Below are 25,436 nucleotides of genomic sequence, written 5' to 3'. Positions count from 1 at the left end.
GCGAGGCCGGGATCCAGTCAGGCCCCTGTGCGGGCACCCCGGGGGCGGGGCGGGGCGGAGCCCAACCAACGGCCCGCGCGGCGGGTGGGCCGATCGCGGTGAGCGGCCGCATCCCGGGTCCCGCTGATGGGGGGCGGGTCCGGGGCTTGTTACCGCGGAACGGCCTGGGGGATCCCTGCGCCCGGCGGGGGGGGGCTGGATCCTTGCGCCCGGCGGGGGGGGCTGGATCCCTGCGCCCAGGAAGGGGGGGGCTGGATCCCTGCGCCCAGGAAGGGGGGGGCTGGATCCCTGTGCCCAGGAAGGGGGGGGGCTGGATCCCTGCGCCCGGCGGGGGGGGGCTGGATCCTTGCGCCCGGCGGGGGGGGGGCTGGATCCTTGCGCCCGGCGGGGGGGGGGCTGGATCCTTGCGCCCGGCGGGGGGGGGCTGGATCCCTGCGCCCAGGAAGGGGGGGCTGGATCCCTGCGCCCGGGGGGGGGCTGGATCCCTGTGCCCAGGAAGGGGGGGGCTGGATCCCTGCGCCCGGGGGGGGGCTGGATCCCTGTGTCCAGGAAGGGGGGGGCTGGATCCCTGTGCCCGGGGGGGGCTGGATCCCTGTGCCCAGGAAGGGGGGGCTGGATCCCTGTGCCCGGCGGGGGGGGGGCTGGATCCCTGTGCCCAGGAAGGGGGGGCTGGATCCCTGCGCCCGGCGGGGGGGGGGCTGGATCCCTGTGCCCAGGAAGGGGGGGGCTGGATCCCTGTGCCCAGGAAGGGGGGGGCTGGATCCTTGCGCCCGGCGGGGGGGGGCTGGATCCTTGCGCCCGGCGGGGGGGGGCTGGATCCCTGTGCCCAGGAAGGGGGGGGCTGGATCCCTGCACCCGGCGGGGGGGGGCTGGATCCCTGTGCCCAGGAAGGGGGGGGCTGGATCCCTGTGCCCAGGAAGGGGGGGGCTGGATCCTTGCGCCCGGCGGGGGGGGGCTGGATCCTTGCGCCCGGCGGGGGGGGCTGGATCCCTGTGCCCAGGAAGGGGGGGGCTGGATCCTTGCACCCGGCGGGGGGGGGCTGGATCCTTGCGCCCGGCGGGGGGGGGGCTGGATCCCTGTGCCCAGGAAGGGGGGGGCTGGATCCCTGCGCCCGGCGGGGGGGGGCTGGATCCCTGCGCCCGGCGGGGGGGGGCTGGATCCCTGCGCCCGGCGGGGGGGGGCTGGATCCCTGCGCCCGGCGGGGGGGGCTGGATCCCTGTGTCCAGGAAGGGGGGGGCTGGATCCCTGTGTCCAGGAAGGGGGGGCTGGATCCCTGTGCCCGGCGGGGGGGGGGGCTGGATCCCTGCGCCCGGCAGGGGGGGGGCTGGATCCCTGTGCCCGGTGGGGGGGGCTGGATCCCTGTCCCCGGGGGGGGGCTGGATGCCTGCGCCCGGTGAGGGGACTAACCGGCCTCCAGGGGTGAATACGCAGATTGCAGTGATCTGGGCAGGGGTGATCCTGGCCATAGGATCTGGTCTGACCTACCAGATCCTGCCCCTAGACAGCCAAGCTCCGGGCAGCAGAACCAGTCCCCGTGAGGGAGACCTGGGAGTCAGGGCTCCGGGTCAGCAGGGGGAGACTCGGGGTGTTGAGCACATACTGGGGGGCTCAACCCTGACGAGCGCCATGTCGGTTCCTGGGTGCGCAGCTCGGGGCGTGGGGAGGCTCGGATGATCATGGGGGTTCCGGTCACGGGGCTTGCGTTCAGGGCATGGACCCTGACCTCATCCCCATCTGCAAAGTGCTGAGCTCACCCGGGGCGCTGTACAAATAACTGATAATAAAATAAGGAACCAGCCCAAATGTACAGGCCCCCAGGAGCCGAGAAGCTGGGACAAGAGCGGCCAGGCAGACCTTGGCCCGGGGGAACGAGCAGAAGGCTAAGGGTGTGGGAGGGGAGGGAGTAACAGGGGAGGTGAAATTCTGAGAGAGAAGAGGGAGCCAGGAGCCGGGAGAAGGACCTGATCAGGCTGGAGGACAAAGAGGAGGAGTGTGGCTGTGGGATGCCAAATAAGATGAGGGAGGCTGGTGGCCATGGGAAGAGGGAATGGTGACCCGAATGAGTTTGGGCAGCAGGGCCGGAGAGGAAGGGGTGGAATCTGGAGTGCAGAAGGAGAAGCAGGAGACCTGGATGAGAGGAGCTGGAGACGTCTCAGGAGGATGGGAGCTTGAGGAACAGGGAGAGGAAAGACTGGGAACTGGGCAGCCAGAGATGGGATGTTGGAGGTCTCCCAAGAGAAGACCAATGGGAAGCATCTAGGTAGCACCGTAGCATTTGATCACCTCAGTCTCTAATGTGTTTATCTCCCCCCCCCCCCGCCCCGAGATAAGGAGGTACTTTCATCTCCATTTTCTACATGGCAGGACTGAAGCCCGAGAGGCGACGGCCTGGATGTTCCAACATATTTAGGCACCTGACTCCCACTGAAACAATACCTTTGAGGATCTGGGCCTCAGTGACTTGTCGAGGTCACACAGGAGGTCTGGCAGAACAGGGACTTGAACCCAGGTCCCCCAACTCCTTGTTAGTGCCCTAACCATTGCACTGTCCCTCTTCTCAGCTGGCATAGGCCTGAGGGGGAAGGGGAGGCCCAGGAGGTGGGAGATGAATTGAACAGCCTCTAATGTGCCACTTTGCACTGTCAGGCTGGTGTGCCCACCATGGAGAAATACCACGTGCTGGAGATGATTGGAGAAGGCTCCTTCGGGAGGGTGTACAAGGGGCGTCGGAAATATAGCGCCCAGGTGAGGAGAGATCCAGGAAGGGGCTCTCTCAAGAGTGGGGTGGTATGGGAATACAGTACCCAGGTGAGATTTGGGGAAAAGGCCATATGGGGGAAACATAACACAGGGCTGAAGAGTTCTTGGTATGCAGCTCAGGGTTCTGTGATTGGGCCTCCAGGTCCAGGGTCCCTGACAATCATATGTGTGATCCGCACCAGATAGTTTCTCTGGTAGTTTCCACTGTACTTAAGGTTGCACAACAGTTTCCATTTTAATCCCCTGCTTTCACATGCTCAGCACTTTCTGGAACATTCCTCTTTGGGGCTGACACATTCCAGGCTTTGTTTGCACTTGATGGGGAAATTTATTTGTTTTAGATTTCTCTGATTATTTCTGAATTCGGCAGCTTGATTCTCCCTGTACCTTTTAGACAGGGCTGCAGCAAAAGCAACCAACATCTGAAACTTGGTCTGGGCAGAATCTCACTGAGGTCTGGTACCTTGGCTTGGTCTAGATAAAAATGAGGGTTTTGATTAACTCCTGACAATTTGCAGCTTGGTTACTGAGCCCGTGCAGCTGCAACTGTCATGAATTCTACAGGTTTACACACCGATTTTGGAAAGGCCTTTCACCCTGCATCCATTTCTACTGGCACGATTGTTCACCTACCGTTTTGCCTGCAGTTCATTGCGGATGCAGTTAGTGACGCTTAGATGGCTGGTACCTGATTTGCAGCAGAATATTGCAGTTATGCGACAAAGTGCTACAATTTGCACAGTTCAGTGTGTGCAAGATTCTGCCCAGGAAACCCGAGGCTACTTTTACAAATCAGAACCCCAGAGAAAGATGCACCCTGCACATGGGCAGGCCTAGCTACACTCACATACTCACTTTACAAAATTTCCCAGCATTAAATCGTCATACCTTTAAAATGACTGTAGTTTTTCAACCCTAGCTTGTTTTGTAGATCTCGCTGAGATCTAGCATGTTGGAAGAAAATCAATTCAAGATTTTAAAAGTTATGAACACTGAAACTCAGCAAACTCTGGAGTCCCCTTAATCCATGCCTGGTGCTAAGGTTACGTGCAGTGGTAGGGGAGTGTAGACCTGGCCTTAGCCTTCCACCCTAGCAGTCACTTGTTGATCCTTGCCTGGGTGGGAGCAGTGGTGGGTGCGGGCTTGCAGCTCCCAGCTTTGTCTGCTTTGGCAGGTGGTGGCGCTGAAGTTCATCCCCAAAGTCGGGCGATCGGAGAAGGAGCTGAAGAACCTGCAGCGGGAAATTGAGATCATGAGGGGGCTGCACCATCCCAACATCGTCCAGATGCTCGACAGCTTCGAGACTGACAAGGAGGTAAGAGGGCGCGTGTGGGGCCTGGGTGTGAGGGCACTGTCAGCTGCACAGCTTCTCCTGCATAGCCGTAGCTGGTCGCAGCTGGGCCCTTCCCGCAGGTGCTAGAGGGGTCCTGTCGCTTCCAGCGACGCCATCAGAGCAGGCGTACCTGGCTGGAAGAAGCAAGCGTTGGCCTTTCCAGTGACTCTGCTGCATGTTTCTTGTCCCACCTGCCGGCGGCTGGGTTTGTGCCTCGCTGTTCGGGTGAGTCCCGCGGTCGGACTGCACAGCTCTCGTTGTCTCCCACTGCTGGATTCCCCAGTGATTCCCCTTCCCCAGGGCCCAGTGGGGTGTTTCCTTCGCCCCTTGGGCTAAATCCTGAGGCCTCACTCCGGAGGGCCAGTAGGAGGCTGTCTGAGCAAGGGCTAAGTCTGGGTCTCTGGACCTGGCCAGACGTGCTGGAATCAGTGTCCTTGCCCGGTGGGTTTCCCAGCATCAATGCTCCAGCCATGAGATCCCATCCCCAGGGGCCCCCAGGACAAAGCTGGGGTTCGCACCTACTCTCTGAGGTCCCACGATCCCTTCCTGCCTCCCCCTGCAGGTGGTGGTGGTGACGGACTATGCGGAGGGGGAGCTTTTCCAGATCCTGGAGGATGATGGGAATCTGCCAGAGGACCAGGTAGCTCTCTGACGCTGACGCATCGGGGCCAGTCAGAGTCATATCAGGCCTGGGGCAGGGCAGCAGTGAGGGGCTCATTGTCCTTCAGGAAGTGGCAGTGTTGCTCCTTCAGACAAGCGGATGTCAGAGCTGGCTGGACACTGCCGAGTCTTTAGTCTGGGACTGTCCCTCCAGAGGGGAAGGAATCGGAGCCCAGATGCAGGGGCGGGAAGGCTCTGATTGGCTAAGCAGGAGAGAGAACTCACCTTTCACCTCGACGCGAGCTGGGTTCAAATCAAGCTACAAGTGACATGAATTTGCTGGGTCTCAGTCTACTTCTCCCCTGTGTCCAGGACAGGAATAGGGATGAGGGGTGGGTCGGGATCAAAGGGCTATGGCAGAGCTCTGTGCGTGGGCGGGAAGCCCAAGACTTGGATAACCGGGGGCTGTTGGTCAGGATTGAGGGGCCCTGGCAGAGCTGGGTGTGTGGAAAGCCTTGGGCTGTGGGTTGAGACACAGGGGCATCAGCAGAGATCAGTGTGTGCGCACAGCCAGAGCTGGGCTAGCAGGGGGCTGCGGGTCGGGAGTGAGGGGCGCCGGCAGAGCTCTGTGTGGGCAGGGCTGGGCTAGCAGGGGGCTGCAGGTTGGGAGTGAGGGGCGCCAGCAGAGCTGTGGGGGGCCCAGGGCTGGGCTAGCAGGGGGCTGCGGGTCGGGAGTGAGGGGCTCCGGCAGAGCTGTGGTCAGGATGCAGGCTCGGCCGTTGAGCCCTCAGGGTTGCCGTGTCTCTCAGGTTCAGGGCATCGCCGCCCAGCTGGTCTCTGCCCTCTATTACCTCCACTCCCACCGGATCCTGCACCGCGACATGAAGCCCCAGAACATTCTGCTGAGCAAAGGGGGTGTCATCAAGCTCTGCGACTTCGGGTAGGGGCCCCAGGAACTCGCCTGCCCTCGGCAGCTGGGGCCATTGGGGCAGTGGAAGGGTTCCTGGGCTGAGGGGGGGGGCTCTCGGAGGCAGAATTAAGGGGCTCCCTCTCTCCCAGCAGGTTCGCTCGCGCCATGAGCATCAACACCATGGTGCTGACGTCCATCAAGGGCACCCCGCTGTACATGTCCCCCGAGCTGGTGCAGGAGAAGCCCTACGACCACACGGCCGACCTGTGGTCTGTGGGCTGCATCCTGTATGAGCTGTTCGTGGGGACGCCGCCTTTCTATACCAACAGCATCTTCCAGCTGGTCAGCCTCATCATCAAGGACCCCATCAAGTGGCCCAAAACCATGAGCCCCTCATTCAAGGTAAAGGGGACGAGGAGTGGGCAGTTCCACTGCACCCCACAAAGCCACAGCCGCCTGGTTCCAGACAGCCCCCCACCCCCGCATGGCTCCAACATCCCCTCCTCAGGCGAGGTCACTGAACCCCCCTTTCCCAGGGGATGGGCTGTCCAGGCCAAATTCCTGCTTGGGAATCATGAGCGGTTCCACTGACTCCCCTTGCAAACTGGATTCTTCACTTCCTTCCCTGGTGAGCGGTGTTGCTGTGTGCTGTTTGACGGCTGCGGGGACTCACCCCAGAGCTGGCTGCAAGGGTAGTCAGGGGCCTGCATGTTCTGTGTGTCGATCGGTGCAGGATCTGCCTCTTGCTGCTGAATCGTCCTCTGGAATCTCAGCTTCCGTTTACACAAATTGCTTCCAGCCCTTATGGTTGTGAAGAAACCCTTCCAGGGTGACAGAAGCGTATCTGATGCAGCAACACCTGCCTGAGTCTGTAGACAGCCTGAAACAGCAGCTCTGAGGGTCACAGACTGGCTCATTAATCTCAAGGGACGTTAACTCTGAAGCATAACGATGAGATGCCGTACGCCAGCTTTTAACTATTTCAGCCATTTCACAGAAACATCCATTTCTATCCTCTACCCCACGCTCCCTTCCCAAAGTCAGGTGTAGAACCCAGGAGTCCTGACTACTCCTTAGGCTAGTGCACATGCCCAGTTCATTGTGTCCCAGCAAGAGCCAGCAACTGTGGGGGCAGTGAGTGTGACAATGGGTCTCTGTGCCCCTGGGCAGAACTTCCTGCAAGGCCTGTTGATGAAGGACCCTTGCCAGCGCCTGTCGTGGCCAGAGCTACTGCACCATCCCTTCATCGCTGGACGGGTCACCAGTGAGTACCAGCTCTCGCTGCCCCCTGGTGCAATGCCACCATCACCGCCCGCTGCCCAGCCACCCCCTCTGCCCCATCTCCCCCAGAAGCAATAGCAAACTGCCTTGCCTGGCCCTCTCTCCAAATGCCCCTTGAGACCCCAACCCCCAGCCCAGGCCAGTCTCCAGAGTGGCCTGCCCCTCCAGCCCCCGGAGCTCCCTCCACCCCGTGTTATGGTTGCTGTGGTCCCTGACTGGGCTCACCCCTCGGCTCCCGGCAGTGATCGATGACACAGAGCAACATGGAATCGCGAACCCCTTCACCAGCAAGCTGCCCCCGGAGCTGCAGGTGCTGAAGGAGAAGCAGGCTCACTCGCTGGCCCCCAGGAGTGGCCAGTCCAAGATCCTGAGGAAGGCGCGGGAGAAGATGGCTGAGGAGGCCCGGAAGAAGGTGTGTGTCTGGTGTCACTGCAGCAGCGCTGGAAGCTCACTGGGACACACGGGGCCTAGGAGGGAACTTGACAAGGGGCTGGGCGAGAGACTGAGCAGGGCCCCTCCAGCTGGAGGTCTCAGAAGCAAGTGGGAGGGATAGTGAAGCCGGGAGGTGGTTGGGCCAGTTACGGGGGAGGCCCACAGGGGATCAGGAGTAAGATGGGAGTCTGGGGGGGTTGGTCAGTTACATGGAGAGAGATCCCCTGATGACTGGGGGGACTGAGTGGGGACAGGAGCCCGAAGGATTGGTCAGTTACACAGATAGGGCCCCTCAGGTTGGGTGAGAGTCGGGGGGTTTGGTCAGTTACGGGGAGATGGGTGTCTGGGTCTTGTCAGTTACAGGGAGAGAGACCCCCTCTGGATGAAGGGGAGTGGAGGCAGGAGTCTGGGGTCTTGGTCAGTTACACAGAGATATAATCTGGCTGAAGCTCTTCAGTCTTTTCCAGGAGCAGCTGAAGGCAGACACTCCGTCTAAAAAGGAGGCAGCCAGAAGAGGTCCAGGGCACAAACCCAAAGCAGCCCCTGGGAAGGCAGCCCTCAGGGAGGGGGAGCAGACAGCCTGCGCTCTGGGCTCCCCTCCTGGAGACAAGAACCAAGCCGTCCTGGGAGAAGAGCCCAACGAGACAGAGTGGGAGACAACTGAGCCTCCCCCTACACCACGGTGAGGGGCAGGGATGACTGCTCTGGCTCAGCTGGGTCTGTGGGTTTCCGGGGGCGGACTGGGCTGGGGGGCACCCGTGAGCAAGGAGATGGCATGAGGCAGGTCTCTAGCTGCTCTGCTTCTTGGGCAGGGAGCACCGGATCACACAGGATTACGAGCGGGAGTTCCCAGAGGTGGACAGCAAGGCGGGGCCACACGGCAGGCGCAGCATCGAGACCGTGCACCTGGAGAGCGAGGTGAGGCGTGACTGGGTGTGGACTGGGGCACTGGGGAGGTCTGGGGCAGGGTTGGCCCCACTCCCCTGAATCAGATGGTATCCACGCGGCCATCTCCCCTCTTGTGACCTTTGGCCTAGGAACTGGATAGTGACGACGAATGGCAGCATCTGATCGAGGCCACGGAAGCCTCTGCCATGCAGCTGAGCACACCCCTGAGCCTTCTGGGGGACCCGGCCTTTCAGCAGCGCATCCGGGCCCGGCTCCAGCACTCCAGCCAGCAGGCGAGTGGGGACAGCCAGGGGAGCGGCCTGGGGGCAGCAAGCGGCTGCCGTGGTTCCTTATTCCCAGCTCGCTATTCAAGGAAGGGCTTGGGACTGGCTGGCAGGAGATCTGAACTTGGTTGTCGGCCGTGTTACCTTGCAGGACCCAGGGGGGAGAAAGAGAGAGAGAGAGGGTGTATGTGTGTCCTGTGCCTCAGTTTCCCCATCTGCACCTAGGACACAGAGCTCAGCGCAAGGCAGGGAAGCCTTCCCCTCCCCCTGCATTGGTGACCCTGGGAAACACCTGGATCCCTCCATCCTCCCTCCCATCCAGGGGAGGAAATTCCTCCTCTGTCCCCAGAAATCTGAGCTCTCCTGTTTGGTGGATCCCTGCTCTGCGCCCCCGCCCCCTGTGGGTCAGAGCCTGTGATGAGGGGAGCCCAGTGGCTGGCAGACATGCTGCCCATGCCAGTGCCGGGTTGCCCGCATCCAGGCCTGCTGCTGATCTCAACATCACAGGCCCCTTCTCTGGCCTCTCTGTGCCCAGGTGCTGGAGGGGATGTTGGAGGGAGCGTCTCATCTCCGCCCAGCCCTCCGTGTCCTGGGCAACCTGCTCGCCGCCAGGTGTGACTCAGAGCTTCTGGACAGCTTCTGCGAGGCCGCGGATTTACCTCGCTTCCTGCTGCACCTGCTCGGGCAAATCCTGCAGAGCGCCAGCAGCAAGCAGGTGGGCGCGGGGGAGTGCTGGGAATGCATGTGGCCCCCGCCCCAGAGGCTAGTTTTGCACATGCTGCGGCGGGCCTGTGGGGGAGAGGGGGTGTCGCCCCCTAGAGGCTGTTGTATCATCACCACTGCATGAGCTCTCTGGAGGCAAGTTGTGGCCCCCCTCCAGCTCTGGGTGTGCGTCCTCCCGGAGCTAACCCTGAGCGACTAGCTCCCCCTTGCAAGAGGGGGAAGGGCCCTAGGGTGCCATAGGTCAGGGCAGTTTGGCTGCCCACCAGTCAGAGTGGCACTGCCTGGCACATGGTTTCTTTCCTGCTCCCGCAGCAGCCCTGGTGCATCACGCTGCTGGCGGACCTTGTTGGCGTGACAACGGCCTATTTCACCAGTGCCTCCCACCTGGGGTGGAGCCGGAGGAAGAGAAGGTAGAGTGGCCGCCAGCGGGGTGGGGGGAGTCTCTGAGAGGCACTGCACTGAGATCCCCTCCCACCCTTCTCCCCACCAGCCCCGGGGCCCTGAGGATTGGGGGCCACGCTGCGGGATTAGAGCTTGCGGCATGGGGGAAAGACCTGAACGTGGCCCACCCACAGCATGTTGTCCTGCAGAGCTCTCAGAGCACTTGTGGATGACACTCAGGATCATCATCCCCTGTTGTAGAGGTGGGGAAACTGAGGCACTGAGGGGGGAAAGGATACTCCGGGATCCCACAGAGTAGCAGAGCTGATGAGTTCAGACTTCCTGTCTCCCATCCTGAGGCCTCCCCACTGGGCCATGCCACCTCCGTTGGGTCTGACCTGCCTGTTAGCCAGACGCCTGCCTCCCTGGGCTGCCCTCCCCCGGGGGCTCTGTAGTAAGGGCGCAGCTGGCAGATCCCATGGGGAGAGCTGTTCCCGTTGCCCGGTTGAGCGTGCAGTTCATCGGGCGACCCCTGGCCCCCCGTGCCTCACCTCACCGACACCTGCCTCCCCCAGCCTGCAGGTTTTCCACGAGGCGGCTGCCGGCTTCCTCTCCCTGCTGCCCAAGCTGCTGGCCCAGCCAATGGACATCGAGATGAGGCTCCGCCAGCAGAGCAGCATGGTAACGGTGCCCCTCCTGCGTGCTTGGCTTCCTCTCACTGCCCCGTGCTCGCTCGCTGGGCCTCTCCTGTGGGCTCCTGCCGTCCAGCGCGGGGCCTCCTTCCTGTCCCCTTGCTCCTTCCTTGTGTCTCTCCCATTGCCTCAGACCGGGCTGGCTCCCTCCCCTCTGGGGCGTGGCTACCTCTGCCAGCCCTGGCCCTGCAGGGTCAATCCTGCGGGCCCTGAGCCCCTTGCTGTCAGAGCAGCCTCCATGGCTCAGGATCATCCGGGGCCCCCTCCCCTCTCAGGCCTGGAGCCTCCGTCCATGGCCTCCCCTTTCCTGCTCTTCCCTGCCCCGTCCCTCTCCCCAGCCGTGCAGTGACTGCGGACCTCTGTGTCCCTCTGCAGAGCTTCACCCTACTCTGTGAGGACATGGACAGCAGCAGTCCCAGGGTGTCGGGCCCCTTCTATGCCAACCTGCTCGCCAAGCAGCGCCCCCTGCTGGACACACTCCTCCAGGGGGCCACCCTGGAGATGCCCACTCCGGAAGGTAATGCTTTCCCCGCACCTGGGATGAATGGGATTTCCCCCATGATGGGGGCAGCCCCACATCTGCCTGGTGGCTGGGCTCCCTCTGGCCCCTCGGGCTGGCGGGGTCCCCAGGGAGCTGCAGTCACTGCCCACGGTTCTTTGTTCCTCGTTTTAGTGCTGGGGAAAGTACGTGACCGATGGCCCTGATCGGAGCCAAGGGTAGAACAGACCGTTCCCGCCCACAGCTCTGCTGGTGCCCCTCACTCCTGACCTGCAGCCCCCTGCTAGCCCAGCCCTGGGCTCCTCCCCACGCAGCTCTGCTGGTGCCCTTCAATCCTGACCTGCAGCCCCCTGCTAGCCCAGCCCTGGGCTCCTTCCCACGCAGCTCTGCTGGTGCCCCTCACTCCTGACCTGCAGCCCCCTGCTAGCCCAGCCCTGGGCTCCTCCCCACGCAGCTCTGCTGGTGCCCCTCACTCCTGACCTGCAGCCCCCTGCTAGCCCAGCCCTGGGCTCCTCCCCACGCAGCTCTGCTGGTGCCCTTCAATCCTGACCTGCAGCCCCCTGCTAGCCCAGCCCTGGGCTCCTTCCCACGCAGCTCTGCTGGTGCCCCTCACTCCTGACCTGCAGCCCCCTGCTAGCCCAGCCCTGGGCTCCTCCCCACGCAGCTCTGCTGGTGCCCTTCAATCCTGACCTGCAGCCCCCTGCTAGCCCAGCCCTGGGCTCCTTCCCACGCAGCTCTGCTGGTGCCCCTCACTCCTGACCCGCAGCTCCTGTGCACTAATTGTCCATCTGGCTCTCTCTCAGCACCCCGATCTTTGTTCATAATTACATATTGTCAAGGTTCCTTCCCCACTCTGAACTCTGGGGTACAGATTTGGGGACCTGCATGAAAACCCCCTAAGCTTATTTTTACCAGCTTAGGTTAAAACTTCCCCAAGGCACAATGTCTTTGCCCTTGGATTAGGTAAAACGCTGCCACCACCAAGTGTTTTAGACAAAGTACAGGGAAAGGGCCACTCAGAGCCCTATTCCCCCAAATATCCCCCCAAGCCCTACACCCCCTTTCTGGGGAAGGCTTGAGAATAATATCCTCACCAATTGGTACAGGTGACCACAGACCCAAACCCTTGGGTCTTAAGAACAATGAAAAATCAATCAGGTTCTTAAAAGAATAATTTTATTTGAAGAAAAGGTAAAAGAATCACCTCTGTAAAATTAGGATGGTAAATACCTTACAGGGTAATCAGATTCAAAACACAGAGAATCCCTCTAGGCAAAACCTTAAGTTACAACAAGACACAAAAACAGGAATATACATTCCTTTCAGCACAGTGAATTTACAAGCCATTAAACAAAAAAAACCTAACGCATTTCCTAGCTAGATTACTGACTAACTTTACAGGGGTTGGAGAACTTGCATCCTTGATCTGTTCCTGGCAAAGGTATCCCACAGACAGACAAAAACCCTTTGTCCCCCCCACTCCAGATTTGAAAGTATCTTGTCCCCTCATTGGTCATTTTGGGTCAGGTGCCAGCCAGGTTACCTTAGCTTTTTAGCCCTTTACAGGTGAAAGGGTTTTGCCTCTGACCAGGAGGGATTTTACAGCACTGTATACAGAAAAGTGGTTACCCTTCCCTTTATATTTATGGCACGTGTCTTCGATCTTTTGTCCCTGCCCAGAGCCAGCGAGGGAGGCGAAAGCCGCGCGAGAGCAGCATGAGCGTGGGGCAGATGTCTTCACAGCAGCACTGGCCGCAGTCTGCAGCCTCCCCGTGGGGCGGAACGGGTGCCAGGAGGCCAAAAAGCAGGTCAGGAGCTCAGACCGCTCATGGTTCCTTCCTGGCTGAGAGGCAAAAAGTGCCCTGCAAGCATCCTGCGTGGCTGGAGGTGACGGGGTCGCTGCAATCTGCAACCCCCCTGGCCTGATCTAGAGCATGGGATCCCGAGCACTTTACAGACGCTGCCCAGGGGACACTCGCATGCAGCCACCTCTGGGGTGGAAAGTGGCAGGTGCCACGCAGGGGCTCGGGACAGGGAGTAAATGAGGCTCCAGAAGCCAATGGAACACACGGCGGAATTCGGGGAGGGGGAATGCGATTATCCGCGCTGCGGTCTGAGCAGGACGCTGGGTTAATGCAGAGGCAGCGTGAGAGGGTCTTTACCAGTCCTAGGCGGTCTGGGATGCAGCGTTCCCCAGGGCCATGCTGGGGCATGGGGCCAGCACGGACTGCCAGGGGAGAGCGCCCCCTACAGATCTCCCACCCTGCTCCCTGCAGCAGAGCGCCCCCTACCACTTAGGTGGCTAGCAGGTCTCTGGGACTGTGATCCTCTTGGCTGATTTCCCACAGGTCGCCCAGCTGGTGGCTGAGAAACTGACGGAGGAAAACAGCCAGCTGTTAGTGAGGCTCCTGGCGGGACTCGAGCGCCCGGCCTGCTCCCTGAACGCGCTGAAGGTAACGGGTCCCTGGACTGGCCCCACCGTGCCTCCATTGCCCCTTGGTGGGCTTCCGTGGGGCCGATGGGATGGGGCCTCCCGCTGTGCTCTCCCCTGCAGATCGAATCCAGCCCTGGCCCCGCTGCGTGTCAGCTCGGGCTGATTGTCGCTTTCACAGCGCGGCACCCGCATGGCACCAGCTGTGCCACATAGTAACGGGCCTGCTGCTCTCAGGTGGCAGATCTTGGCCGTCCTGCCTCCTCCCCACTGTGTCCCTTGGGGCCCGCCTGCGATGTGGGGGTCACCATGAAACCGAGCCCACCAGGGCCTGCAGGCTGGTCTTGGGTCTCTGCAGGGCACCTCCTCCCCCCTTCTCCTTTTCCAGCTGGGCTGCTGGCTCTGTGTGTCCCCCACGCTGACCTCTGCTGTCCCTCTGTCCCCCAGGTCTTGTACTCCTGTGGCCACGCCAGTAAAAGCCTGTGCCAGCTCCTGGCCAAGGGGCAGCAAGTGCCGAGCTCCCTGGCCCGGCTGGTGAAGGGCGAGGTACGTCCCTCTCGCCTCACGGAGACCCCCAGGGGGTGGATCGCGGGTACAGCTGGGCTCCTCGCTCTGTCGGGCTCCTCCCTCCTGCTGACTCCCGAGAGCACGGGCTAGATCCAGCCCTGGGTCTGGGGACTTCGTGCCCTCGGCCACCGGCTGTGGGGAGGAGGGGCAGAGGGACCTGGGGCGACGTGAGGTCCAAGGGGTGCAGAATGAGCAGAGACGACTGTACCAAGGATTGTGGGGGAGGGGCGGGGGAAGGCGTAAGGTGGGGGGTAGAGGAAAGGGATCTGGGGGAGGGGAGAGGGAGGTTAGCCAGGGCCTGGCAGGGGAGGAGTTGGGACCGGTTTGGTAAGGGGGGGGGGGCAGGGCAGGGGGGGTGGAGGTAACCGGGGAAGGAACCATTCTCCAGATCTGCATCTCGGCCTCTGGTGTGGGCAGCCCAGTGATTCCCTGGTGCCCATCCCCTGCAGCCTTTGCCCTCCTGTCCAGCGCCCAGGTCTTGCTGCCCCCAGCCCTGAGCTCTCTCCCTTCGCAGGTCCCGATGGGGGAGCGGCTGCGGGTGCAAGCCTGCGAGGCATCGCTGCACCTGCTGTCTCTGCTCGCCCTCCAGCTGCAGGCTCCCCCTCCCCGGTAAGTGTGCCTGGCCCCACCCTGCGTCCAGCCTTGGCAGGGACGCTGGCATTCAGCGCCTACAGGGGCAAGCTGGGGGGGCTTCGGCCTAGTCTACTCCACACTCCTCCTCACCAGTGGCCCCGACTGGCCCCTGGCTGGTGGCTGCTGCTGCAGAGATCTGCTCCTAGGTGGGATCCCCGCCAGGGCAGGGCTGCAGTTAGCACTGGATCTCCCCGTGCGTGGAGCCTTTCAGGCTCTGGCTCTGCCCCAGGGGAAGCTGCGTTGACCCTTCTCCGGCAAAGTAGCCCATCAGCATTGTGGCTGTAGGCCATGGGATGTGGGACTCAGCAGGGGCGCTTTCCCCTCGGAGACCGCGCTGACCCCAGTGGGGCGATAGGGGCTGCGGGGCTCAGTAGGGGGTTCAGTGCAGTCCCCAGTGGGGGGCGCTGGGTTGCTGCAGTACCACTTTTCTCAGAAGACAAGAAATGAAGCCCTTAATCTCGGGGTGGGGTTTCCGTAGAGCCAGGCTCTGGACCCTCCTGCCTTGGCTAAATGCCAGCTGGGCAGCTTCATTCTGCCTCCCGAAAGTCCCTGGCAGTTTGTTGAATTATGGGATCTTGCTTCACCTCCTGGCCTAAGCCGCGCAGCAGCATTGCCATATACTGTGACCCAGCTGCTGCATTGCTGCTCAGAGGTGGCTGCCTTTCAGTGCTGGGGGAAGTGGTTGCTGTCCGTGATCAGTTTGCCCAGCTCTGTAGGGTGAGTCAGTCCCTGGCGGGGGCCGATTTCCCAGCTTCTCCTGATGCCTGGGTCTGGGTCGCTGTGTTTCAGGGTGGACCTGGTGGTGAGTGACGCCACCGAGCTCTTCACCCAGTCGGCTGTCTTCTCCCTCGTGGTGAGTCCGTCCACCTGGCACAGCCCCACCCAATCGGCTCCCGTCCTGGGAGGGCCACACCTGGCTTGAAACAGCCAAATCCCCGTCTGTGTATGGGCAGAGCCCTGCATCTCCGCCTAACCCTTCCCATTCAGGGAGCTAGCTGCAGTCGGAATTGTTCCCACACTCAGGGGGAGGGGGTCACAGCCAAATCCCCTTAGTCCGAGGGGTGTGGGGGCAGTCTGGCTGATCCTACACTTGGGGGAGGGGGTCAAAAACAGATCCCCATGGACGGGGGTAGGGGGTCAGTTTGACGGTTCCTACACCCGGGGGTGATGCTCACACTCAGATCTCCCTGGGCGGGGGTTAGGGGGTCAGGCTGACTGTTCCTACACCCGTGGGGGGGGGTGCTCATCGTCAGCTCCCCGTGGGTGGGGAAGGCGTGCCAGAGGAAGGGAGTGGCCAGCTGTGTGTACCCCCGGACTCTGCGGTGCTGAGCTCTCCCCTCCCCTGCAGAGCGCCGCGGGATTCCTGCTGGCTCAGCTCGGACAGCATGGGGCGGCCATCGAGGTGGGGTGCGAGGACGCCATGTCGGCCATGACCAATGCACTCACTGCGCCTGCCGAGGTAGGTGGCGAGCAGCTGGGGGGCTGCCCCGTGGGAGGGCAGGGCCAGGAACCCCCAGTGCACCCCCGCGAGGGGATGGACAGGCTGGGACGCCCTGACCGGGTCACCCGCAGCTCAGCACTAATCCAGTCTGGCCCGTCTGATGCCATGGGAGTGTTTGGAACCACCCACTTCTAGAGCCCAGTGCCCAGCGCTAACCTGGGCCCCTCCTGCCCCACTTCTCTTCCAGCTGCACCTGCCCCCACCCATGGGCGCTGGGCTCTACGATGGATTCCTGCTTCTCCTGCTGCAGCTCCTCTCCCAGGTACCGCGCTGCCCGCTTGGATCTGGCACCGGGACTGCCTTGGCGGGAGGCTGCCGGGGGCTAAAGGGGGTGGGCGAGGGTAAACCCAGGTGTCCTGGATCCACAGGATTGGGGTTACGCCCTGTCACGGAGTCCCTGGGCGATGCTCTGGAAGTGCTCCCCATGAAGCCAGTCAGGACTCTGGGGAAGTCTCCTCTCGGGGAGCAGCCTGTCTGCAGGACACACAGCTCACCCGGCTTCCCCCTTCCTGGGTCCGACCTCGGAGCATTCAGGCTCCTCTGCCCCTCTGTGTGCTTCCCACAGCGAGTCTGTCCAGGTGGGGTCCTGGGGAAGCCAGAGGGTCCTGCCCCCCAACTCCGCAGTTAGACGTGACTCTCAGCCAGCCAGTAAAACAGAAGGTTTATTAAACGACAGGAACATGGTCTAACACAGAGCTTGTAGGTGCAGAGAACAGGACCCTTCAGCTGGGTCCATTTTGAGGGGCAGTGAGCCAGACAACCACATCTGCACTTCACTCCTTGTCCCCAGCCAGCCCCAGACTGAAACTCCCTCCAGGGACTGGAGCCACCCATGGGTGTGGAGCTGCCAGCCCGCAGCGGGAGAGGAATGGCCCTGGGAGTGGTGCAGTGGGGGAGGAGGACCATGGGAGAGGAGTGAAGTGAGACCAGGAGACAAAACGCCCAGCACATTGACAGCTCCATTCCCAAAGCGAGCCATGATCTGGGGGTGTCTCCCTGAGGGGGCCTGGGTTTCAAAGCAGGGTGCTTGGCACTTCTGACCCTCCAGCCCCTTTAAGATGGCACAGGCAGGGCCCCCAACTCCCTAGTCGCGGGACTCGCCCGGGGAGCAGCTGCTGGAGATGCTAGTGGGAGGGGAGGCAGGGGCTGGGGGCTGGCCCGTCAGAGGGGGGTGGAGGCAAGTGAATGGGATGGGGGGACCCATGAGACCATCTCTCTATTGTGATGTGGCCTTGAAAGAGTCTGAGCCCCTGGCTGTGGTCCAATCTGGTGAGGTTCTGACACCCCACCCTGGCTCCCACTGGGCCAGGCCCTTACTTTGTGGGAGTACCAGCTGCCTACAGGACTCTGGGTTTGGCCCCTTGGTGGTGGCGAGGGTCGAGGGCGCTCCGCCCCACGCGGCATGGCGCACTGACCGGCGTTCTCCCTCTGCCAGGGCGACACGGTGATGGTGCGGGGGTTTGCCAGCTCGGAGCTGTGGAACGTCGCCTGGCACCGTTTCGCCATGGTGCTCCACCTGGCCGCCGATGAGCCAGTGATGGAGGGCGAGGAGCCACTTCCAGGCCAGCCCACTCCGGAGCCAGACTGGACCCTCGTCTCTCCTCAAGGTAGAGAGGAATGAATGTCACTTTCACCGGTGGCCTAAGACTACACATCCCAGAATGCCCTCTGGCTGTTAAATATCCCCCACATCTGGGAGTTGCTACGGGGGTACTTTGTGCAGGTTCCCATGAGGGGTGGAAGCTGCTTCCTTCACTCGGGGCAGCTCTTCACCTCGAGATGTTGGAAGCATAATTCCTCACCTGCTAATCCCCATGGAGACAACTGAGATGAATGGATTCCCTCAGCCTGGAGGTCTGGCCCGCCTGACCCTATTAGCATCTCCTGTGGCAGGTTCCTTTGAAGACTCATACGTGCGCCCAGATGCAGCCCGGCTGGTGAATTTTTGAAGGATGAAGAATATGAGGAAGGACGACACAATGGTTAGCCTGGCACTCAGGAGACCTGGGTTCCATTCCCGGCTCCACCACAGACTGAGATTGTTACTTAGTCTCTCTGGGCCTCAGTTTCCCAGCTGCCCAATGGGGATGATGGCCCTGCCTCCCAGGGGCCTGTGAGGTGCTCAGATACTCCATGATTGGGGCCCAATAGGTGCCTTAGCTAGAACTTCAGTTGACGGTTTGTGTCTCGGTGTGGAGTCTTTCACGTGTCTCACGCCATCTGCCCAAGCATCTTCTGCCTCTCTCCTGAGTTCAGCCCTTCCCTCGGGGGCAGCGAAAGTCTGGTCTCTTGGTTTATTAGTAGCTAGATTATACCCAGCGCCCCCTCACCCCTTGGCATCCTGGGACATTAACATGGGCCTTATGAGGCTCAGGCTGGTGCTTGGTGACCACGGTGGTGGGTGTCTTAGACATCCAGATTGAGTCGAACGTGGCAGCCCGTCTTCCTGGGGCAGCGACCTCAGCCAGGGAGCCGCAGGGGCCAGTGACTGCGCCGGCCTACGCCACATCCTCGATTCCTGCCAAGGTGGGGCTGGCATCCCTGCCCGTGCTGGGTGGGGCAGGAGAGGAACAGGGAAGCTGTTCTGGAGAGGAGGGGACAGCTGAGCCCTGGTGGGTTGCTTGCCGTTCAGCAGGCCCGTCTCCAGGAGATCACAGTCAGGGTCGCTAGCCTGCCTCAGGCCTGTTCCCAGCCAGCTCTTCTGGAGTCTCCCGGTTTGACGGACGCTTCCCTGGCTCTGCCTGGTCTCGGGCAGAAGTAGAGACCTGATCGCAGGAGCGCTCCCCACTCTGCCTCATGCCTGCGAGGCAAGATGGAGCGGCCTGGCTGCCCCAGAACCCGCCCAGCACCGGGACAGTGGGGAATGGGGAGGGGGGGCAAGACTCATTGCTCACCCCTCATTTCACCTGTCTGCCAATTTCCCCATCCCCTGCAGGCACCGCGCTCTTCCTCAGCCTGGCCCTCTTCGTCTTCACCCGAGAGCCTCACCAGTGCCTTCTTCAGCTCGCCCACCCCAACAGCATCATCATGGCAACCTTCCCCAAGCTGCTGTCCCTCGACTTCCTGGCTCACCTGGCGCAGACGTGAGTTCCAGCCAGTCAGGAGCTTGGCTGGGCGGGACGTGGGGGTTTCATGACTGGTGGTGCCAAGGGGAACTGGGATCTAGAGAACACGCTAACTGGGAGAGGTGCAGAGAAGAGGCTTCAAAAACCTGCCTCAAAGAGCCCAGTCTATGGAGCTTATCAAAGGACGACTTGATCAGTCTCTAAGTATCTACATGGGGAACAAATATGTGAGAACAGGCTCGTCGGTCTAGCAGAGAAAGGGTTAACACAGTCCAGTGAAGCTGGACTGGAAATCGGGTGTCCGTTTTTAACAAGGAGGGTAATGAACCACAGGAACAACTTCCCAGGGGTTGTGGTGGATTCGCCATCACTGGCAGTTTTGCCACCAAGCCTGGGTGTTTCTCTAAAAGCTCTGCTCGGAGTGATTGGGGGGCAGGTCTCTGGCCTGGGATCTGCGCGGGGTCAGACCAGATGGTCACAGAGGTCCCTGCTGGCCTTGGAATCTCGGAATCTAAGGGCAGCTGGGACACAACTTGCCCTCTTGGCATGTGTGTGCCTGCTGCAGATGGCCCCACTCAGGCGCAGTGTGGACGGATGGTCCCTGAGGAACAGTACAATCACTCAGACCTCCCCGCTGGGCCTAGCATTGCGGGGCTCATCCATCTGATCCTCTCTGACCCCTCTAATGACCCCAGGCAGGTGGGGGAGGACGGTGACCCCGAGCTGGTCCCAGCTGTGGTGCTCCAGGCCTGCCAGCTGCTCTGCTTCCCCTTCTCCTTGGACGTGGACACTGAGACCTTCAGGTGGGTCATGAAGGCCCTGAGAGACGCCGAGATCCCCGCCCATCTCCTCCAGGTACCCAGGAATGCTCCCTCCCTCCCTCCCATGGCTTGGGCTCTGGAGCCGTGATGAACGGGCCCCAGGCTCTCGGTCTGGACTCCATGTGCCCTTTCTTTCTCTCCGCGATCCCTCCACCCAACTTGCTCCCCGCATGCCAAGCAGAACCCTGTGGACCTCTCCTCCCATTTCTGCCTCTTGTCTGTGGTGCCTGTCTCCATTAGACCCTCCATTCTCACAGCCCTGGTCCATCCGAGTCCTCTCAGTAGCTGCCATCTTTCCTGCTTCTAGGTCTGCTGCCACCATCTGCCCTTCTCGGAGACCGCGCTTCCCATGAGCCTCCTGTGCCACCTCGTCCTGTCCGACGAACGGGTCATCGACCAGTTGGTGGGGGTGGCTGCTGCTTCGGACTCCGCCACTGCCTTCCTGTCGGCCATCTTGCTTTCGGACAGCCCTCTGCTCACAATGGACCTCCTGTCCCTCCTGACCCACGTGGCCCGGGCCTGTCCTGCTCACCTGCCTTTCCTCCAGAAGATCCTGGGCGGCTCGGACTCGGCCTACCAGCTGCTGAGCCACCTGCTGTGCCACCAGGAGCACCCGATCCGCGCCAAGGCCTGCAGCCTGGTGGGCAACCTGCTGCGTCACAACCAGGACTTCCCCCGGGCGCTGCGGAGCCGGGCGGGCCTGCTGGAGCACCTACTGGAGCGTCTGTCGGACCAGGACGAGAGCGTGCGCAGGTCGGCCAGCTTCGCGGTGGGCAATGCTGCCTACCAGGACGGCTCCCTTCCGCACGCCCTAGGGAAAGCCGTGCCCGGCGTGGTGAGGCTTTTGAGCGACCCCCAGGCCAAAACCCGGTGTAATGCCGCCTCCACTCTGGGGAACTTGGGCAGGCAGACAGCGGAACTGGGGGACGTGCTGATCCAGAGCAGAGCCCCCCATCTCCTGCTGGAAGTGGCCTGCCATGACTCCCAGCCAGCTGTGCAGGAGGCAGCATTGGTCGCACTGCGGTCCCTCAGCCAGAAGCCAAAGATACACCAGGTCAGGAGCGCCTAGTCAGATTTCAGTGGGGGGGAGGGGCGAATTTCAGCAGGGTCCATCCCCCTCCCCGCCTGGGGAAGCTCCCCGGCCAGGCCTGTCCCCTGCGGTTCCCTCCCCACCTCTGCCTCCCTCTGGGCCCGGCCACTCGCACCAGCCTGTTGTTAAGGGATGGCAGTGGGGGGTTTCACACCGTGCCCACGCCCCACATGCTGGTCGTTCACCAGAGTCCTGTAGCTCCAGGAGACTGCGGTGATGGTGCCCCAGGCCCAGTGCCCCTCACCACCACCATCTGGGAATTCCCGGCTGTCCTCCCATGGGGAGTCCCTCATGCCCCTGGGGCAGGAAAGGTGGGTGGCAGTCTCATGCCCCAGGGGGCAACCTAAATGATGCTCCTGCACCAGGCGCCATCCAGCCTCCCTCTGCATCCAGAACCCTCAGGCCCATCCCTCCATCTTCTTATCCTGATTCTGTGAAGTGCTCTGAGCTCCACATGTCACCTAGAAAGCTGGACTTAGACTTTGAGATGTGTGCAGACTGACGGGCAAAGAGGGTAGATGGGGCAGGGCCCCCTGGCAGGGAACGTGGCTAAGGCAACACACAGCACAGCCCAGGCTAGCTGTGTGGTGAGTGTCGTCTCCTTTGGGTTCCAGGTGCTCGTGTCGCTCAAGGCCAGCGAGAAGCTGCTGGCACTTTCCATCAGCGAAGCTCAGACCAGTTCCTATGGGAGGCCCCGACCGTCTTCAGCTCATCACTGCAAGAAGCTCATCCACCTTCTGCGCCCAACACACAGTGCCTGAGAACAGCAGGTCTCTGCTCTGGGAGAGACCATTCCACCCGCCTCTTGAGGACGACACTTTGTGCCGGAATACAGGGGACACTCCCATACTCTGTCCAGAAACAGGGGCCACCACCCCCATCTCCTGAGACCAACGCAGTGCCTGAGCATGGCAGGTCCCTGTGGAGTCGGGGGAGACCACCCTGACAAAAGTTGGTCAAGGAAACGTATCTGATAAAGACAGAGATGGGTGAAATACGGTGTGTGAGAGAAAGAAACCAGAACTCCTCCTCCTCTTGATCCAGACCCCTGCTCGCCAAAGAGACCCCTCTTTGCCAGTCCTGAGAAAGATCATGCCAGCAACTCCCTTTCCTGTCCTTTCGTAGAGATCTCTCCAACCCCAAATTTGGTGCCCCCCAAACTTCCCCAGGGACAGACGTTGGTTAATGTTCCATCTTGTACTATCTCCACCCCCACCACACTTCATTCCAAGAGCACCTTGGAATGAATGAACCCAACCCCGTTTCCAGGCTGAATCCTATCCAACCAGGTCTAGCTTCTACTTAGAGGTTCTTCTGACTCCAGGCACCTTCCTGGGAAGAAGCCTCCAAACCTAAAGTACCCAGCTTTCAAAAAGGGGTCTCATGCTTACTGAGATGTACCTTATGGTCACCTAGGTTGAGCCATGCAGGGAATCCAGCCCCAAGATCCAGTGTGCCTTTGGCCTCTCCCCATGTCAGTCTCTCTCCCACCAGAGAAGTGCCCCATCTCTCCCCATCCTCCTTGAATGAGCTCCAGCAAGATCAGATTTAATTGAACCAGATCCTGGATGGACTAAACCCAACACCAAGCCTTGATGGTTCAGGGACTCTCTCCAGGACACATTCCACATACTTACCTTCACCCTGCACTTCCAGAGTTTAACTGCAGGGTCCAGGTGATACAAGCCAGACTTGGCATCAGATTCCCAGGAGAATTGGAGTTCATGGTGTGTCCAGGATTCTGTTCACAGCTGCTGAGGGCTTCTCTTCTGCAGTGAAGTTGGAGATTGTCTCCCTGGCACAGCTTCATGAAGACGGGTTCGGTTCTCCTGTTATCCTTGGAGTGTGTGGTGGGGATTCTACTCTGCGGCTCTGACTGAAGTCTGAAGGTTTCTCCTAATCTATGTGCCCCATCATGCTGGAACCCACCACCTTTGTGGATGAGAACTGGACAGTCAAATGCCATCTGCGGAACCTGCTAGCGTTCCTTAATCAGCCAGAGGGGTCGCATTTGGGCAATGCCAGGCACTTCCTCCCTGAGGTTCCATGTACCACCTCAATGTTGTGGGTCTGAACATACTCGATCCGATGTGTTCATAGTGGTATTTGGGTGTCCATAGAAGCCTTGGCTGGACTTATCCAACCTGCATTTTCTAGCCATTTGTAGTGACTCTTTTATAAGAGAGACTTTGTGTGACGTTGGTTTGGAGTCACTTTTCTAGATTCATTTTTTGTACTATTGCATATACGTTTGTAATTTATTATAATAAACGGCTCTTCCCTTCCTGGGAAAGCTTCCTGCTGCGTGTGTGGATCCCTTAAAGAAATGAACAGAACTGGTGTGTGGCCAGCGTGTAACGGGCTCCAGGGATCCCAAAGAACTTTACCCTGAAAAACGTTCCAGAGCAGCGAAAGTCTAGATCACTGATACTCTAACTTGTGGCTCCTTGGGGCCCTGCAAGAGTCTACATAAGAATGGCCATACTGGGTCAGATCAATGGTCCATCCAGCCCATCTTCCAACAGTGGCTAATACCAGGTGCTTCAGAGGAAATGAGCAAAACAGGCAATCATAGAGTGATCTATGTCATCTCCCAGCTTCTGGCAGTCAGAGGCTAGGGACACCCAGAGCATGGGGTTGTGTCCCTGCCCATCCTGGCTAATAGCCATTGATGGACCTGTCCGCCATGAATTCATCTAGTTCTTTTTTGAACCCCCTTACAGTTTTGGCCTTCACAACATCCCCTGGCAACTAGTTCCATATCTTTTTTGAGATGGGATGACCAGAACTGCATGCGGTATTCAAGGTGTGGGTGTATCATGGATTTACATAGCACCATTATGATATTTCCTGTCTTATTATCTATCCCTTCTAATGGTTCCTAACATTGTTTGCTTTTTTGACTGCTGCTGCACATTGAGTGGATGTCTTCAGAGAACTATCCACAGTGACTCCAAGATCTCTTTCTTGAGTGGTAACAGCTAATTTAGACCCCATCATATATGTATAGTTGGGATTATGTTTTCCATTGTGAATTGCTTTGCCCCTTATCAACACTGAATTTCATCTGCCATTTTGTTGCCCAGTCACCCACTTCAGTGAGATCCCTTTGTAACTCTTCACAGTCTGCTTTGGACTTAATTATCTTGAGTAATTTTGTATCGTCTCCACATTTTGCCTCAACATCTCTGTTTACCCCTTTTTCCTGATCATATATAAATATGTTGAACAGGACTGGCCCCAGTACAGATCCCTGCTATTTACCCCTCTCCATTATGTAAACTGACCATTTATTCCTACCCTTTGTGTCCTATCTTTTAACCAGTTGCCAATCCATGAGAAGGCCTTCCCTCTTATCCCATGACAGCTTATTTTGCTGAAGAGCCTTTGGTGAGGAACCTTGTCAAAGGCTTTCTGAAAGTCCAAGTACCTTATATCCACTGAGTCACCCTTGTCCACATGTTTGTTGACCCCCCCCCAAAGAATTCTAATAGATCGGTGAGGCCTGATTTCCCCTTAGTCCTCTCGTGAAATCTGCTTGTTTGATCAGATGAAGTACTACATCCCCATCTAGGGCAGAGCTGGGTAGTTTTTTCTAGCTTCTTTATCCTGGCTCACACGTGGCTTTGGTCATTCAGGGCTATTTGGCTGGCTGGGACCATGGCATTCTCCCCAACTCTTTTAGAAAACTGTGGCATCGTGATCTTTGACCTGGTCCCACCCCCGGCTGGGGTGGTAGAGAGCTCTATTTATTGTCTCATCTGAGGTGGGGCACCTCTGAAAGTGCATTGCCTCCTGTACTGCCCCGTGCTGTCAGCTGTCATCTCTGACCGGCAGTCTGCTGGCAAGATAAATCCATAAGCTTCTACCCCAGGGGTACTTGTGGCACCTTAGAGACGAACCAATTTATTTGAGCATGAGCTTTCGGGAGCTGCATCCGATGAAGTGAGCTGTAGCTCACGAAAGCTCATGCTCAAATAAATGGGTTCGTCTCTAAGGTGCCACAAGTCCTCCTGTTCTTTTTGCGAATACAGACTAACACGGCTGTTACTCTGATACCCCAGGGGTGGCTTTACTGTCTGCTTCGAGTGCCCATCCAGTAGCACAGCTGGAGAGGTTCCCCAGCACCTCGAGCTCCCGCCACATCCAGGCAGGCGGGCACTGAAGAGGGAGTGGGGATGCTCTGTGCTGCAGCTTTGTCTTAGCGGCTATCGAACCAACTGCAGGGGCAGGCTATAACCCATCGACCTCCTCCCTGGGAAATGGGGGGCCCCGTGGGCATTCCTCTTTGAACCCTGAGCCGCGAGGTAGGGGGGTCGGCTGGGAGGCCTGACCCTGGGACTACTGCGTGGGCGTAGGGCTGTGTGGACGCACATCCTGGAGGAGAACCCGGGGGGGCCAGTGCCGGCAGGCAAGCTTCAAACCCTGGCTGGGGGCCTAGAGCGAACCCTGGCTCGGCAGGCTGTGGGGGCCGGACCCCAGAGCTGGAGCCGTCGCCCATCAGCCCGGCTGGCCACGAGCCCAGCTCCAGCAGGAGCCATGCTG

General features: G+C 60.0%; 1 protein-coding gene across 13 annotated transcripts; it reads left to right on the top strand.

Moving 5' to 3' along the window:
- Positions 1–21: 21 nt before the first annotated feature.
- STK36 (serine/threonine kinase 36) lies at positions 22–23,195 on the top strand. Of its 13 annotated transcripts, none has more exons than XM_073304884.1 (27): positions 22–98; positions 2,647–2,745; positions 3,935–4,075; positions 4,656–4,733; positions 5,503–5,633; positions 5,753–6,005; positions 6,774–6,867; positions 7,127–7,296; positions 7,766–7,998; positions 8,129–8,234; positions 8,354–8,497; positions 9,024–9,203; positions 9,524–9,621; positions 10,168–10,273; positions 10,660–10,801; positions 12,464–12,591; positions 13,132–13,236; positions 13,662–13,760; positions 14,296–14,390; positions 15,204–15,267; positions 15,763–15,873; positions 16,103–16,177; positions 17,351–17,522; positions 18,851–18,998; positions 19,676–19,835; positions 20,109–20,855; positions 21,506–21,736. In XM_073304884.1, the coding sequence occupies exons 2-27, from the start codon at positions 2,662–2,664 to the stop codon at positions 21,650–21,652; spliced, it is 4,011 nt and encodes a 1,336-aa protein (XP_073160985.1). In that variant the 5' UTR covers positions 22–98; positions 2,647–2,661; the 3' UTR covers positions 21,653–21,736. The 13 variants fall into 13 exon arrangements, with proteins under 13 accessions (XP_073160985.1, XP_073160986.1, XP_073160990.1 ...); XM_073304885.1 differs by lacking the exon at positions 22–98 and adding an exon at positions 1,392–2,260; XM_073304889.1 differs by lacking the exon at positions 22–98 and having other exon boundaries at positions 1,392–2,745; positions 19,680–19,783; positions 20,109–20,636; positions 21,506–23,195.
- The last annotated feature ends 2,241 nt before the right edge of the window (positions 23,196–25,436 follow it).

This window comes from Lepidochelys kempii, chromosome 11, assembly GCF_965140265.1.
Source record: "Lepidochelys kempii isolate rLepKem1 chromosome 11, rLepKem1.hap2, whole genome shotgun sequence".
NCBI lineage: Eukaryota > Metazoa > Chordata > Testudines > Cheloniidae > Lepidochelys > Lepidochelys kempii.
Note: the sequence above shows the minus strand (reverse complement) of the source record. Positions and strands in the feature narration are given on the sequence as shown.

Excerpts from the sequence above, each read along its gene's own strand:
- STK36 (XM_073304884.1), top strand. The coding sequence starts at position 2,662 with ATGGAGAAATACCACGTGCTGGAGATGATTGGAGAAGGCTCCTTCGGG. Across the intron at positions 14,391-15,203 it reads CTGCAGGCTCCCCCTCCCCG|GGTGGACCTGGTGGTGAGTG; the intron begins GTAAGTGTGCCT and ends GCTGTGTTTCAG. Across the intron at positions 16,178-17,350 it reads TGCTGCAGCTCCTCTCCCAG|GGCGACACGGTGATGGTGCG; the intron begins GTACCGCGCTGC and ends TCCCTCTGCCAG.